At 23.9% G+C, this 15,177-nt stretch overlaps 1 protein-coding gene across 1 annotated transcript in view; it reads right to left on the reverse strand.

Moving 5' to 3' along the window:
* Positions 1-4,219: 4,219 nt before the first annotated feature.
* LOC122506246 (vesicular acetylcholine transporter-like) overlaps positions 4,220-15,177 on the reverse strand; it is a 148,117-nt gene continuing 137,159 nt past the window's right edge. Inside the window, exons 5-12 of the mRNA XM_043618325.1 lie at positions 14,278-14,458; positions 13,978-14,152; positions 11,294-11,523; positions 10,081-10,292; positions 7,480-7,602; positions 6,847-7,033; positions 4,768-4,968; positions 4,220-4,619 (exon numbers count right to left, since the gene is read on the reverse strand). Coding sequence (XP_043474260.1) covers positions 4,413-4,619; positions 4,768-4,968; positions 6,847-7,033; positions 7,480-7,602; positions 10,081-10,292; positions 11,294-11,523; positions 13,978-14,152; positions 14,278-14,458 — 1,516 coding nt within the window. The 3' untranslated portion in view covers positions 4,220-4,412. The remainder of the gene's footprint in view (positions 4,620-4,767; positions 4,969-6,846; positions 7,034-7,479; positions 7,603-10,080; positions 10,293-11,293; positions 11,524-13,977; positions 14,153-14,277; positions 14,459-15,177) is intronic.

A 15,177-nucleotide genomic window follows, 5' to 3' on the forward strand; every position in this document is an offset into this window, starting at 1 on the left:
GTAACAGAATTTATTTCTGCACAACGAAACATACATTTAGCTTATTGTAAGTTTAATTTCTTACGAAGGTACGTTGTACGTGTACTTTGTATGCTTTCCTTAGAAATAGAAAGTCGAGTTTGCTTCTTTAATTTACACTAGGCAACATACACGCAAAGCGATTTTATACGCGAGGCAGTAAGAAATTCTTTTTTTAAATATTTCTTTTATTGAGTTTAAAAATTTTTGTTGTATCGTTCCCATAATTATTGTTTATTTCTTTTTAAATAAGCTTTCTGTTTTTTAAGAAAGGATATTAGAATAATTTTGAAACTACCTCGCATATTAAGGTGCTAAGAATTTTTTTTTTGTTTCCTTTTATTGAAGAAGCGTCTTACATTCATAAAAATTTTTTCACATGCATTCTATCACTTATAATTAAGATTACTTTCAATATGTTTTGAGGGCTTTCGCCTGATATGCGTTTTTTATTCCTGGCCGCAAAAAAAGTGCGATCACAAATCTTCGCGATATGTTTAAATCAACACTATTTATTTATTTTCTATATTCTTAAAAACTAATATTTTCTTTTACTTTCAAAGGAATTAAGCGTGAAAAATTTTCCTTTGATAATTTTCCTAAGGGGAATTTTAGAAAGAAAAAATGTTTTCTAAAAAAATTTTTCTAGAAAAAACCATTTTTTTATGAAGGACAATTTTATTTTCTCTTGAAAATCAATTAGTGAGAGAATTATCGAGAATTAATTTATTGTTAGAATAAATTTGGTTGATTTGGAAAAAGAATTCTCTTTTTGTAATTAGAAGTAAATCTTGTTTCGAATTATTTTTCGTTCAATTTTCCACGCTTTCTTCGGATATCTCTATATATGTTTTTATTTTTAATTAAATATTTCTTTCTCTCTTTTTTTTGTAACAAGAACGAAGAGGCACATCCTGCTATATATTTTTTCTAAATAATTTCTTCAGTATGAAAAACGTGCGTTATATAGTGTATAATCATCTGAAAGAATGTCTAAATCAAACATTTAACAAACTTAACAGGAGGAGAAAATGTTTCGTAAAATATAAATATTTTCTATCATCACTATTTTCTCCGAAATCTAAATCGAGGGCAAGTTATAGGTAGCGATACAGTAACATTATTCGTTATAATTTGAAATAAATACTTATTCCTTTTCAGGATAACAGGATGTAATTCTAGGTTTCTACAATCTATTGTGTTTTCGAATTTTTTTTGGTACGTTCAGTGTGATCTCTCGCTATTAGGAGTGAAATGACAAAAAAAATTGTGTGTTTTGATAAATATTTTCTATTTTGTTCTTTGGAATTTATTATTAATTAAATTAATTTCTTTATTTAATTTCGTATTTATTGGATTGTATGTTTTATTATTGTGTATTTTATTTTATTGTATACATTATTTTGTACACTTTTTCTTTTTGTATTTTTTTCTGAATTTAATGTATGAATATAATTATTAGATATAATTTATAATAATTAATAGTTTATAATTTATAATTTACGATTTAGCAACTTTTATTAATGAATTTTAATTTTTCCACAGGTAATTTGAGAAATGGAAAAGAAAATTCGACAAAGGATGAGTCTTGAAATAGCAAAATTTTTGCTTTTCCACAAGAGGATTGTCACTTCACTCCAAATGATGGTGAGAATTATGTATTGATTTTATTTTTCTATTTTTATTTTCTAAAAATTATAGTATAGTTTATGGAGGGATAGCGCAATAGATAGATAGTTTGATAGTAGCTATTGTCGACTTTTTTTTAGACATGAAAGAGAGTCTGTCGACATATCTAAGAATTGGACAAGAGTTTCTGTGCGGGCGCCAGTCGAGAACTGGCTACTTTTTTTTTGCGATACACAAAATCATTGGAGAATCTCCATCAATTAAATTAATTAATTTTTTTCTTTAATCGGGAGGCTAATTTTCTTTTTAAAAAAAAATTTTTCAACAATTTTCTAATTTTTTTCAAATTGATTTTAGCAATTTAAAAATCAATAAATTAATGAAAAAATTGTTGAATTATTCGAAAAGTTGAAAAATTGAATTTATATTTATTTTGTATTGTTTTAAAAAATCGTTCTTGTGATAGGAATTTTTTTTTGGAGCTCTCCAATGATTAAATTATGATTTGAAAGACATTTGCAAACAGTCTAGATGCTACGATTAAAATACGATTGATATGCTACAAATCTAACATGCAATTACTTATTTTCTACATTATTTGACTCAGTCGCGTCGTTGATAGATAAATTAACATAAATCTTATTTTCCAAAAAAAATTCTTTCTCACTACTCGTTAAATTATTGTTAATTATTGCTAATTGTTATGAAAGATTTATGTTGATTTCAATATGTCTGCTTGAATTATTTTCTTTAATAAATTAACAAACTTAACGTTTATAAATTAAACCTAACGTAAATTTAACATAAAATTCGAAAAAAAATTTAAGAATAAATGTTTAATTTAACAATTTACAATTTTCAAACTTTCGTAGATAAACTAATATTTTTTTGCATTTTTTAAAATGACTTAAATATTCTCGTAAATAACAGTTTCGTAATTATTTTTTATAATTAACAGTTTCATAAATAATATTCTTAAAATACAAATTTCAATATTTCTATTTTAATATAATAAATAATATTTTCCTAACTAATATATTTTTTAAAATTTGTTCTATTTTTTTGTATAGATACTTTTTTTTAGTTCATTTAATAATAATATTCTCTCTATATATTTTTTTTCATTTAATAACAATTCAGTAAATTCTTCAAATCAAAATTACATCAACAAAATAGTTTGTATTTTTTTTTTCTTTCATTTTTTCATTATAAAATAGAAATGACGAATAGCTATTATTTTTCTTTTTTTTTGTTTCAATATTTTTCTAATTAGTGCGCGTACATAAATATTATTAATTGATTGGCATTCTCTGATCGAGAGATATGCGATTTTTTTTTATATTATACTATACATATATACTATATATATATGATTTAATTTATAATCAATATGCCTTCACTCTAATCGTGATTTTGATAAATACTTTTCATCTGTTAACAAGTGTAATTAGGTACATGTTCGATCAATTTATGAGATTTGATTCCCGTCGAGAGGAGACGAGACAGAAAACAAGTGCGGTTTTCTTATAATCAGCGATGAGCAAAATATAATAATTATTGTAGTATTTCTACTTAATCAGAAGCAATTGTTTTATGGAAAATCAGTTTTCTTTATTTTATATTTACGTGCGGAGAATTTTAGAAAAATATAATTCAAATCTCTTTTTTAAATTTAATTTCAATTCCGTTTTGTTGTTTAATTCCTGTATTATTTTTTATTTTTTGCAATTGGGGAAATTCGATTTAAGGCTTTCTGTAAATTTAAAATTTAAAATAATTCTTTTGAATGATAATTGATATTTGTTCATAATTCTTATTATTAGGTAAATTATTTTTTGAAAATTTTAAAAATTATTTGTAAATATTTAATAATAAAATATTTGTAAATTTTTTGTAAATTTTTTTAAATTATTCAAAAATATTTAAAAATAATTGAAAATATATTTAAAATATTTTAGAATAAAATTTTTTTTAAAAATATATTTAAAAATATTTTAAAATATTAGAAATATTTAGAAATATTCAAAAATATTTAAGAATATTTTTAAATATTTAGAAATATTTAACAAGTTTTAAGAATTTTTGAAAATATATTTAAAATAAATTTAAAATAATGAAATAATTTAATTGATATGTTAAATTGCTTTTTGATTAAACAATTGCTTCTGAATTTATTTACAATTAATATCACTTAGGGATTATATTTTGAATATCGCTGTCCTCGATTCTCATTTTACAATAATAATTTTCTAATTTTAAGCGTAAATATTATTACACATATAGTACCATTGTCTTTATTATTTCGTTATCTACTTTCGTTTTATCGTGCTCACTTGTTTAGCATTTTTTTCTTTATTAATTAAATTAATAAGGAAAAAGTCCAATAGTTTCTGTCAGTTAAAGATATAATTTTTTGGAAATTTTGAGAAGGCAAATTTGGTTCAAATTTCCAAGCAATATTTTCAAAAGTGAGTTAAAACGGTTCTTTCTTTCTTTTTTATTTTTAGAAATATTTCATCAGTTTTATAGTAATTTTCTAAATAGAAATGTGTCTATTTTGATAAAATCGATCATTCTCTTGATATGTTTTTTTGTTTTTAATATATTATATATAATAATTATTTACTAATATATTGACTTTTTGTTTTCTATGTTTTTCTTTTTTTTGTAATATTTAAATTTTTCTTTAAATATAAGATAGGACCTTTATTAAAGACAAGACTTGGTCTTTTTTTCTTTCTCTTCTTTTGTAAATAATTTGAGAATTATTGCAAAGTATTTTTCAGCATTGAAGCCATGTCCTGCATGCTACGCTCGAGAACTTGTGCAAATCTTAATGCATTCGTTCTCCCATCGCTGTGGAATGCCGAGATTGAAAATATAAATCCATTTTTGCGTAAATTATAACCACAGCCATAACCGTCCGGTACCACTGGTCCATATCCCGCGATTACATCATTTTTCGTTGTTATCTAAATAATTTGTCTTTTTATTTCTCTATTCTTTGAATATTTTCGATTTCATTAATAAAAAAATTCGAAATTATTGAAAATATTTGAAAATATTGATTTGAATTATCGAAGATATTTGAATTTGAGAGAATAGTAGAAAAAAAATTACCTGCGATGTTGAAAGAGCAAAATGATTGATTTTTTTATAAGCATCGTCGGTGAAAATCTCGGGAATATCTTCTCCAGCTTCCATTGCTGCATATCGTAGACCCATTAAATGATTATCAATCCCAAGACCTTGAATGGTGTCTGTTATCTCAATCGCTTGTCGTTGCACAGCCAAATCGAAGAATTCTCTAATTTTTTGCTCCTATTGATACAAAGAAAATCGACACTTGAGAATATTGTTCTTTTATTTAGGTGAACAAAAAAGTTTGAGGTTTTTTTTGTAAATTCTAATAATTCACTTAGGGAGAAAACTATATAATAATTTTCTGGAAAATAAAACATTTACGTTCAAAAATTTAAATTCTGAATTTTATTTAAATACAAGCAAAAAGAGAAATAGCAAAAAGTAGCAAATTCAGAAAACAAATTTTCGAACGTAAACATTTGTTTTCAGTTTAAAAAAAAATTTCCATTTTTTCTGAATTATTTTCGTTTTAGTCAAATAAATTTCAAAATGAAAAAGTATACTTTCAATTTTGCATGGAAATTATTTTTCATTTACATTATGAATTTTTCCAGTGTGTCTATTTATAGTTTTCTAAAAAGAAAGAAAAATAATAATAGAATGACGTTTATTTTATGTTGCAGCATTCGTTGAAAAATAGAATTTATTACAATTCCCCGCATAACTACTGTAATATTCTTTGGGAAAAATGAAATGTGGAGTAAACTTTCAATGCGGCGGTGAATAAAAACCGCTGAAATAACAAAGTGGGATAATTGAGAATAAAGCAATGAGAGGAGATCTTTGAAAAAAAAGAGGAAAGAAGCTGTGGAGAGGAATATTGGAGAAAAACTATTGGGGGAGATGGAAAAAAGAGAGGAAAAGTCTCGAGGGTGTTCTATATACCAAACAAGTGTGGCCGGAAATGACTCTCTATACACTTTTTTTTCTCAAGGATTTTGCAAACACTCGATTGAAATAAGGGACAACGAGATAAGGTAACTTAATTGATTGCCATTTTCAGGATGAGCCCATCATCTTTAGTCTTTTTCTTTCTCTCTTTTTCCTTCTTCTTTTTCTCCATTGTTTACACAATCTCATAGTATAGTGTAAATAAACCACTGTCCTATAAAAACTACACACAAATTCTCAAAAACTATTAGAAATCGTCATATTGATACAGTAATAAAATAATATTTCTTTTTTTCCATGAGAAAAACAAGAATTAACGAAAAAAGAAAATTTATTACAATGTTGAGTAAAATAAAAAAGAAAATTTACGAATTACAAATTTAAATTTTCTAAATTACTCAACATTGAATTTTAATTAATAATAATAAATTTACACACAAAAAAAATGCCAAACTCACTAAATCTGAATTATGGATTTTTTATATTTATTTATGATAATTGAATTTTTTTTCCATATCATTAAAGTTTGTCGCAATAATTAATTTTTCAAATTCAGATTTAAAGTTTAAGAAATAAAAGTGATGCAGAAAGACAATAAATATAAATACTTATTTTAAATATGAAACTAATTTACTCACTATAATAATAATATGAAGTGGAAGTAATATAAAAACTCAAAAAGAGACGTAAAGTAAAAATTTAAATAAATATATTTAAAAATGAACAGAAAATGGTATATTTACAAAAATAATAAAATGCGACATGCTTATAATGCAGAGATACGTCACAATATTATATAAAAATATTAAATTAACTAACTATTTACATCAAGGCGTGAAATAAATCTTTTCAGGGAGAGAACCAAGTATAAATAAATTAATTAAAATATTCATCATATTTAGAATAAACTGGACAAAAAAAAAAATAGTGGAGAAAAATGTCTTGAATGAGTAAAAATAATGGTTTTTTTTCTCTTCTAGGGTTCTACATTCTTTGCCCTGTAAAGATTTCTTTGATTTTTTTTTTAAATGGAAGCATGACAACGATGTTGGGCTGCTTTTTTATTTTGTAAACAAAAGCAGTAACACAAAATTTATTACTGCACAGCAGAACGTCATTAAAGAAAGGGAAGGTTCCAGTTACACTGTAAATGGTGAACTGAACTCTTTTAGAGCCTTCCTCTTGCAAGTTGGTGGGTTGATTTCCGGCCTGAATTTCTGGGTCGCCTTGACACATGGCTTTTGCCCATGCCAATGCCTCTGGACTTGCTGACCTGATAACGTCCACTCGACCTAATGCAAATCTTCTGATTCCTGCACTCTCGTAAGTTGCCACCAATTGACCGTGTAACCTTAGAGAAAAAAGTGTTTTTATCTTTCAATTTTTGTTTTATAAAAATAGAATTTAATTTGCATTGTTAAGAAATTGATTCATCTTTTTCCTCTTCTATTTTTTGTATTTGTTTCTACTCTAGCTGCAAATTTTCCTTAAATTTATTTCTCTTTGTTTGAAATTATTTTTCACTGTTTACTTATTTTATTTATTTTTTTCTTTCATTTTTCTATTTATTTCTGTATTTATTTTTCTATTTCTTTTTCTATTTATTTCTCTATTTTTTCTATTTATTTTTCTATTTATTCTAACTAAAAACAAATTATGTATTATTTACAATTTCTTTAAATTTGTTTTTCTTTGTTTAAAATTAATTTTCTTTATTTCTTTTTCTCTATTTACTTTCTATTTATTTTACTCTATTTATTCTCTTTCATTTATTTATTTTATTTCTTCTCTAGGTACCTGAAATAAGTTAATTGGAGAGCTAACTGAATGTAAGCATCAGGACTGATTTTGCAGGATTTTATGAATTCCTTTGTGTAATCCTTGAACCAAAGAATGCAGATGTCGAGATCTTCAACCGATCTGTGTGAGTAAAATATAAAAATTAATTAGAGATTTCCTTTCTATATTTAACCAGATAAGGGAGAATTTTATCTGCTTCCTTGTAGTAGAAGCTATTTTGTAAATAATAAAATAAATTGTAACTTTTGCTCTTGGGGATTTTTAAAAATTCATCCTCCAGTTAGAGGAGAATAATTTTTTTTATTTTCATATTTTTTACTATAATACGAAATAAATTTTTCATTAGTCGAGAAAATTTTTTTAAATCGATATTTTGTATTGTAATACAAAATAAATCTGCACAGGGTTGCCACAGGTCAGGGAAATCAGAAAATTCAGGGTTATTAAAAGTACTGGAAAAAATTAAATTTTTAGAATTCATAAGAAAAATTCGAATTCTGATCAGAATGAATTTTTTAATATTATTGAATTATTTCAAAAGTTTTAATACAATTATCTTGACAAATAACAAAATTCTTCACAAAGATTCAATTATTTTAAAAAATTTTTTTTAAATTCAATTTTTTTTAGAAATTTTAAAAAAATTCAATTATTTTCATAAATAACAATATTCATCACAAGAATTCAATTATTTTCAAAATTAATAAAATTCTTTGAAGATATTCAATTATTTTTACGAATTTTAACGAATATCTCGTCCAGAATTCAATTATTTTTATAAATAGCAAAATTTTTCGCCAAAAATTCAATAATTTTCAAAAATTTAAATAAAATTCTTTTCAAAATTTCAATTATTCTCAAAAGTTTTTCGTAATTCAATGCTTTTCAATATTTACTACTTTCATAAAATTTATCAAAAAATATAATTATTGAAAAAAATTGTTGATACAATTCTACGAAAACATTCAATTATTTTCATAAATAATAAAATTTCATTTAGGAATTCAATTATTTCCACTGCAGAATTTTAAATAAATTCCACGAAAACTGCAATTATTCTTAAAAATTTTATTAAAACTTGACGAAAGAATTCAATTTTAAGAAACATTCAATTATTTAATAAAATAGTAAAATTCTTTCCAAAAATTCAATTATTTTTATAAGTATCAAAATTCATCACAAGAATTCAATTCTAAATTTAATTCTTTTGAAAAGTTATAAAATACTTTGCAGAAATTAAAGTATTTTCAACATTTTTTTTAAATTCTCGTCAAGAATTAAATTATCTTTATAAGTAAGTAACGAAATTCTTCTCAAGAATTAAATTTTTGTCAAAAATGGTAATAAACTTTTTGTCAAAATTTCAATTAACAAAAAAAAAAAAAAAAAAATTTAATAAAATTCCTCGCATGAATTCAATTATTTTCATAAATTATTATTTAAATTCTTCTCAGGAATTCAAGTATTTTTAAAAATTTTAATAAAATTCTTGAAAAAGTTTTCAATTATTTTCAAAAATTGCTATAAAATTCTTTAATATAATAAATTTCAGTAAAATTTTAATTAAATTCCATAAAAGAAATTAATTATTTTCAAAAAATTGTTAATAAAATTCTTCGTAAAAATTAAATTTTAATAAACATTTAATTATTGAATAAAGTATTTATTTTTGTATTTAAATAGTTGAATTCTCGTAGAGCTTTTAATAGAAATTTATTTAAAAATTAATTTTTGTTAAAATTTTAGATAATATTTTGATATTTAAAGTATTAAAGCATGAATTTTTAGAAATAATTGAATTTTGAAAAGGTTTCAAATTCAAATCTTTGGAAATTTAAATTTTCCGTACTTTTAACTAGTAATTGATTTAAAGAAGAATTTTAGTTAAAAATTCTAGAAAATAATAATTGAATTTAAATGATGAAAATAATTTCGAAGAAGTTAGAGTAATAATATTTTTATATAAAATAATAATTTTATCCCTGGATTATCGTTAATTATTATAAAAACATAAAGAGTCTTCGACTCGGAGTGATTGACTTCTTCATGTTTATAATAATATTCTTATAAGTTATTAAATTTTAAAAGATTTGAATTTGAAATTTCTGAAAATCTTAATTTAAATGGAAAAATAATAATCATTAAATAATTATGATAAATAAAACAATTGTCAAAAAGTCAAAATTCTGTCTGGAAATCAGGGAAAAACAAAGTTAAATTTTTTTGGCAAACCTGCATGCAATTAGTCGAAAAAAATTTTTTATTTCGATATTTTTTAATATAAAACAAAATAAATCTTCCATTGGTCAAGAAAGTTATTTATTATAGAACGAATTAAATTTTCCATTAGTCGAGAAGAATTTTTTATTTGAATATTTTTTTACTGTAATAAAACATAAATCGCCCATTAGGCGAGAACACTTTTTCATTCGCAAATGTTTTAATTAAATTAAATATTTATTTATTTTCAAAGGCAGACGGGTTTATAAATAAAAAAAAATCCCAGGAAACAATTTACAAATTGAAAGACGATTTGAAGAGAAAATATAATAATATATATATAGGAAATAATTTACGAATTGATAATAAATAACTTACGCGTCGTGATTTGTCATTGCATCTCTAATGTCACTTTTGCTTTGCTCAGATAAAAACCATTCGAGTTTCTCTGGATTGGGAAGATGAGACGGAACAGGATCTTCTTCTAGAGGTGGCATTGCGTCCACATTATCAGTCAAATCCTCGAAAGCTTTAAAAATCGCTGGTGCTTCGCCTGCTGAATGCTCGTAAGTCATGCCCCATAAACCATCCTGAAAGTTTTGGAAAAAAAGGAACTTTATACTAAGAACGTCGACAATAATTGCCAAGAGAATTCAGGAAAAATTGACAAAAAATAAGAATTTAATTTCAATTATCTCTAGACTATAGTTGAAAATTAAATTTAAATTTCTGTTAATTTTGAAATTTTTTCTGAAAAGAAAAAGAAAAATGTAGATGATAATTGAACTGTGACGAAATGGAGAATTTTTCATTTCCGTGATATTAGGAAGAAAGAAAATTAGTGTGTTAACGATACTTATGAATTCTCACAGTTTTGCGATTATTAGTACTTTCTCCACACATCGCCATTGGGTAAGTGCTTTTTATCGGTGTCAGGGACTTACATATGGATATATACATGTAAGGAGAGCGCATTTTACGAAATTACAAAGAGAGGAGAGGATTTTGCTTGGTTCTTCTCAAGTTACAACGTCATAATGAGTCTACTTAATGATCTTCAAGCTCGTTCCATTGCTGTACTTTTAATATTTCTCTCTAGTTCAACTTTTAATTCACCAAAGGTTTAATTTCGTAAAAATAATTTAGTACAAGGGAAAATATCAGATTTCTTTCTCCATTTATCTACTAATTTTTCTTTTTTATTTTTCGCTATTTTTTTTTTACTTTATTTTTCTTTATCTTTCTTTATTCTTTTCAATGAATTTTTTTAAGGGATTCTTTTTCCAATTTGTTTGTTTTAATCGATTTTTAATGGATTTTGAAATAGATTTTTAAACAGATTTTTAAACAGATTTTTAAATAGATTTTTTTAAATACTTTTTTTTTGAATGAATTTTTCTTTTTGGAAATGATTAAAATTTGTGGAATATTTTTTAATTCTATAATCTATTACAAAACTAAAGATCAAAAAGTCAGTTTGCAATTTTAAAAAGATTTCAAGTATTGAATGAAGCAACTAATTGGAATTTGATTTTTTCTGGTGGGAAATTTTATTTAAAAAATCGATTTTTCAATGAATGTATATACGTACTTTGCCAAGAATCGCGTGGAATGTTTTATCAAACCATCGATTAGCGCCAAGATGTCTCGATCCACCGCCGTGTAATGTGTGATGTAAAACATTTGCATAATCCCGATCGCCTATCCATTTATCTTCTTTTTTATAAGGGTTGTTAAAAGTTCCCGGGAGAACATCGTCGTCAATACAAACCATACAGAGACATCTTTCCATCAATTCGATATTGTGCCGATTTCGTTCATCTGCAATTTTTTTGTTCCTTCTCGTTAGAATCGATTATCAAATATTTCAAATTTCATATTTGAAATCATCAAATATTTCACAGTTTTGATTATAAATATGCAAAATTTTATATTTAGTAATTCAGAGCTCGTCAATTTTTTTGAAAAAAGGTTCGAAAAGTCCGTAATTTGATTGAAAAAAGACGAAAAGTTCGTAGATTGTACGATATTATTTGGAGAATTTTAGAGAAATTACATATGATTGCAGAAATTCAATTTTATTTTCAAAAGTAATAAAATTCTTCGCAGAAATTCAATTGACATTTTTAAAAATTATTGTCAAAAATTCAATTATCTTTGGAAATAATTAAATTCTTCTCCGAAATTCAATTATTTTCAAAAATTTTAATAAAATTCTTGGAAAAATTTCAATTATTTTCAAAAATTTTTCTGAATTTAATGATTTTGAATATTATTTTAATAAAATTTTCCAAAAGAATTCAATTATTTAAAAAAAATTTAATTAAATTCTACGCAAACCTTTAATTATTTTCATAGAATAATAAAAATTTTACAGGAATTCAATTATTTACAAATTTTTTATAAATTTCTTCGCAATCATTCATTTATTTTCATAAATAATAAAATTTTTACAGAGATTTAATTATTTTCGTAAATAATAAAATTATTTTTAGGAATTCAATTATTTTCATAAATATAATAAAACTCATTGCAGAATTTTAATTATTTTTATTACAATTTTAATCGAATAAATTCTCATCGCAGAATTTCAATTATTTTTAATAAATTTTAATCGAATTTTTCGAAAAATGTAATTATTCTTAAAAATTTTATTAAAATTCGTCAAAAGAATTCAATTATTTAAAAATTTGTTGATAAAATTCTTTTTGGGAATTGAATTTTAAGAAACATTCAATTATTCAATAAATTATTTATTTTTGTATTTAAATAATTTAATTCCAGTAGAATTTTCTAATAAAAATTGTTTCAAAAATGAATTTCAGTTAAAATTTTAGATAATAATTGAATGTTAAAAGCAATGTAGCATGATTTTTTTTTAGAAATAATTGAATTTTGAAATTAATTTTTTTGAAAAAGTTTCATTGAATTTTTTATGTTATTTCAAGTTTTCATTTTCTAATATATATTTAATTGAAAAATTTACGAATAATTGAAATTTCGTAAAATTGAATATTGTAAACAAATAGATTTGAAAATTGTCAAAGAACTTTTTTGAAAATTATTAAAAATAATCGATTTAAAGAAGAATTTTAGTTCTTATTTTTTCATTTTTGGTCTTTAAAGTCAATATTTTAAAATACTTTCACTGATTCGAGCCCTGAGTAATTCAATAAAATTATTTTCGTTCATCTGGAATATTTTTCTGTTTCGTTAAAATTAGTTATCAAATATTTTGAATATAGAGTCTTTTATTCGGTAATTCGATAATTAGCAATTTTTTTCCTTTTCGTTAAAATCGATTATCAAACTTTTCGAATAAATTTGAATCCCAAGATTTTATATTCGGTAATTCGATAATTATTTTCGTTGATCTGGAATTTTTTTCCTTTTCGTTAAAATTGGTTATCAAACATTTCAAATAAATTTTGATTATAAGATTTTATATTCTGTAATTGGATAATTATTTTCGTTCGTCTGCAATTTTTTTCATTTTAGTTAAAATCGATCATCAAACATTTCAAATAAATTTTGATTATAGAATTTTATTTTCGATATTTATTGAGTTAGCATTCGAGAATTCGGATTAAAATTAGAATCTCTAAAAAAAAATGTCCCTGAAAATTGTGAGACTATGAAAGTTTAATAAAATTGTTAGAGCTCTTTTTCTAGGAATGACTTAACGGGAAGAATTTATCCTTTTACGATCTATAAACGTTGTGTACCCCGACCACAAGTCGTCGTTAAATCATTATTACATCAGTTATTCGATTTGAGGTATAGGTCGTAGGGCCTCGTTGAGTAAGGTCGGTTTAGGGAGTTAATGGGTATTTTGCGAATATTGGTGCGAAGAGGATGACTCGATAATAATTACAGTACAAGTTTATCATGTTTATAGTATATATTTGCCCGAAAGACTATTATTTTTCTAACCAACTTCATTAAAATTTTCTTAACCGCGATTAAATTTTATTATTTTTATACAATACCAAAGAGAATAATTGTTTACTTCGATAATATAATACTGAATTTATTTTAATATTAACCACTAAAATTTAGAATTTATTCTTATATTCACGAATTAATTTTTTTTTTTAGTTCAAGAATTTTTTATAATTCTCTTTTTTTTGTTCAAAAATTTTTTTTAATTCTCTTCCTTGGATTTTATATATTTTTTTTTTTTTGAAATATTTGTTTTAAATTGCTTAAATTGTCTTTAAAAAATTTTTTTTATTGAGAAGCTTTTTTATTCAATAACTAAAATGAGTTATTTACTTTTTAGAAGTTCTTCGCGTGCTTTCGCCCAGACGGGTCTCCTGGCAGTCGTGAGGATTCCCACTGGTGGTGTTCTTGGATTTGGCTTTTCATCCATGATCTTAAGAATTTGTTGAATTAATTCCCCTTCTGTGATTCGACCTCTGTCTGATGCTCTCACTGGAACATTGTAAAACTACGGAAAAATTGGTGAGTCACTGGAATTTTTCTTTGGAGAAAACTATATTATATGATAATTATAAATTACAAAAGAAATTTGTAATTTGTAAAATTAATAATTACAAATCAAAGGTAAATTACCTGATTGTGATGAGCGACGATTATATGATCGCCGGAAGTGGCTCTGTCGAATATTATTTGCTCATCTGCATCAATACCTGGTCGGCGATAAATTCTCAGCATTTGATAATGTTGCGCCATACATAATGATTGCATTGATTTTCCATCTTTTGTCTTCACTAGATCAATTTCTAGATCGGATCTAAAATATTTTAAAAAGATTTTGATTATTTTCAAAAGGATTTTATTATTATTTTTTACGAATCTATAAATTTATTCTATTTAATTAATCGTAAATAATAATTTATTTTCTGTTTGGAATCAAATTAAAAGGAAATTTAAAGAACAGGGATGAAGAATAGAACAAAACAAAAATTGTCTTCGTTATGAAATTGTTAGCAGTTAGCGTTGAGAATTTTTTTTTATAATATGGAAATCGTCATTAAAATAGAATTGAGATATTTCGTATTATGTCGGATGAAACAAGGTCTCTTGATTTGAGAATACCGGATACTAAGGGCTTTGAATCTCTACAGAATCTCTGCCTTTATACTCGTTTTCAATAAGATCTTAGAACCCGGATTTCCGTCTCGTCAAGGTTCTGGATTCCAAATTGATTTCAATGTGGCTTCTTTTTGTCCCGATGTCACTCAATCTGATAATAAGTTCCTTTAACTTCAGATTAACGACTCTATGGAAATTTATTCCTCTTTTTAAATAATTTTTTTTTAATATTCTTTTTAAAATATTTTCTTTTTTTAGAATTAAAAAAAAATATTTGATGGAAAATTTGTTTGGTTACAAATTTTTCTCGAGAAAATGGACACTTTTTTTTTTGTAATCTAAAAGAAAAGGGAAATTAAATTAAAAATTAAATTAGGAAAAAAAAATTTAAATTAGAAAAATGGGGAAAATAAAATC

Source organism: Leptopilina heterotoma, unplaced genomic scaffold (assembly GCF_015476425.1).
Source record: "Leptopilina heterotoma isolate Lh14 unplaced genomic scaffold, ASM1547642v1 Lhet_4, whole genome shotgun sequence".
NCBI classification, from domain to species: Eukaryota; Metazoa; Arthropoda; class Insecta; order Hymenoptera; family Figitidae; genus Leptopilina; species Leptopilina heterotoma.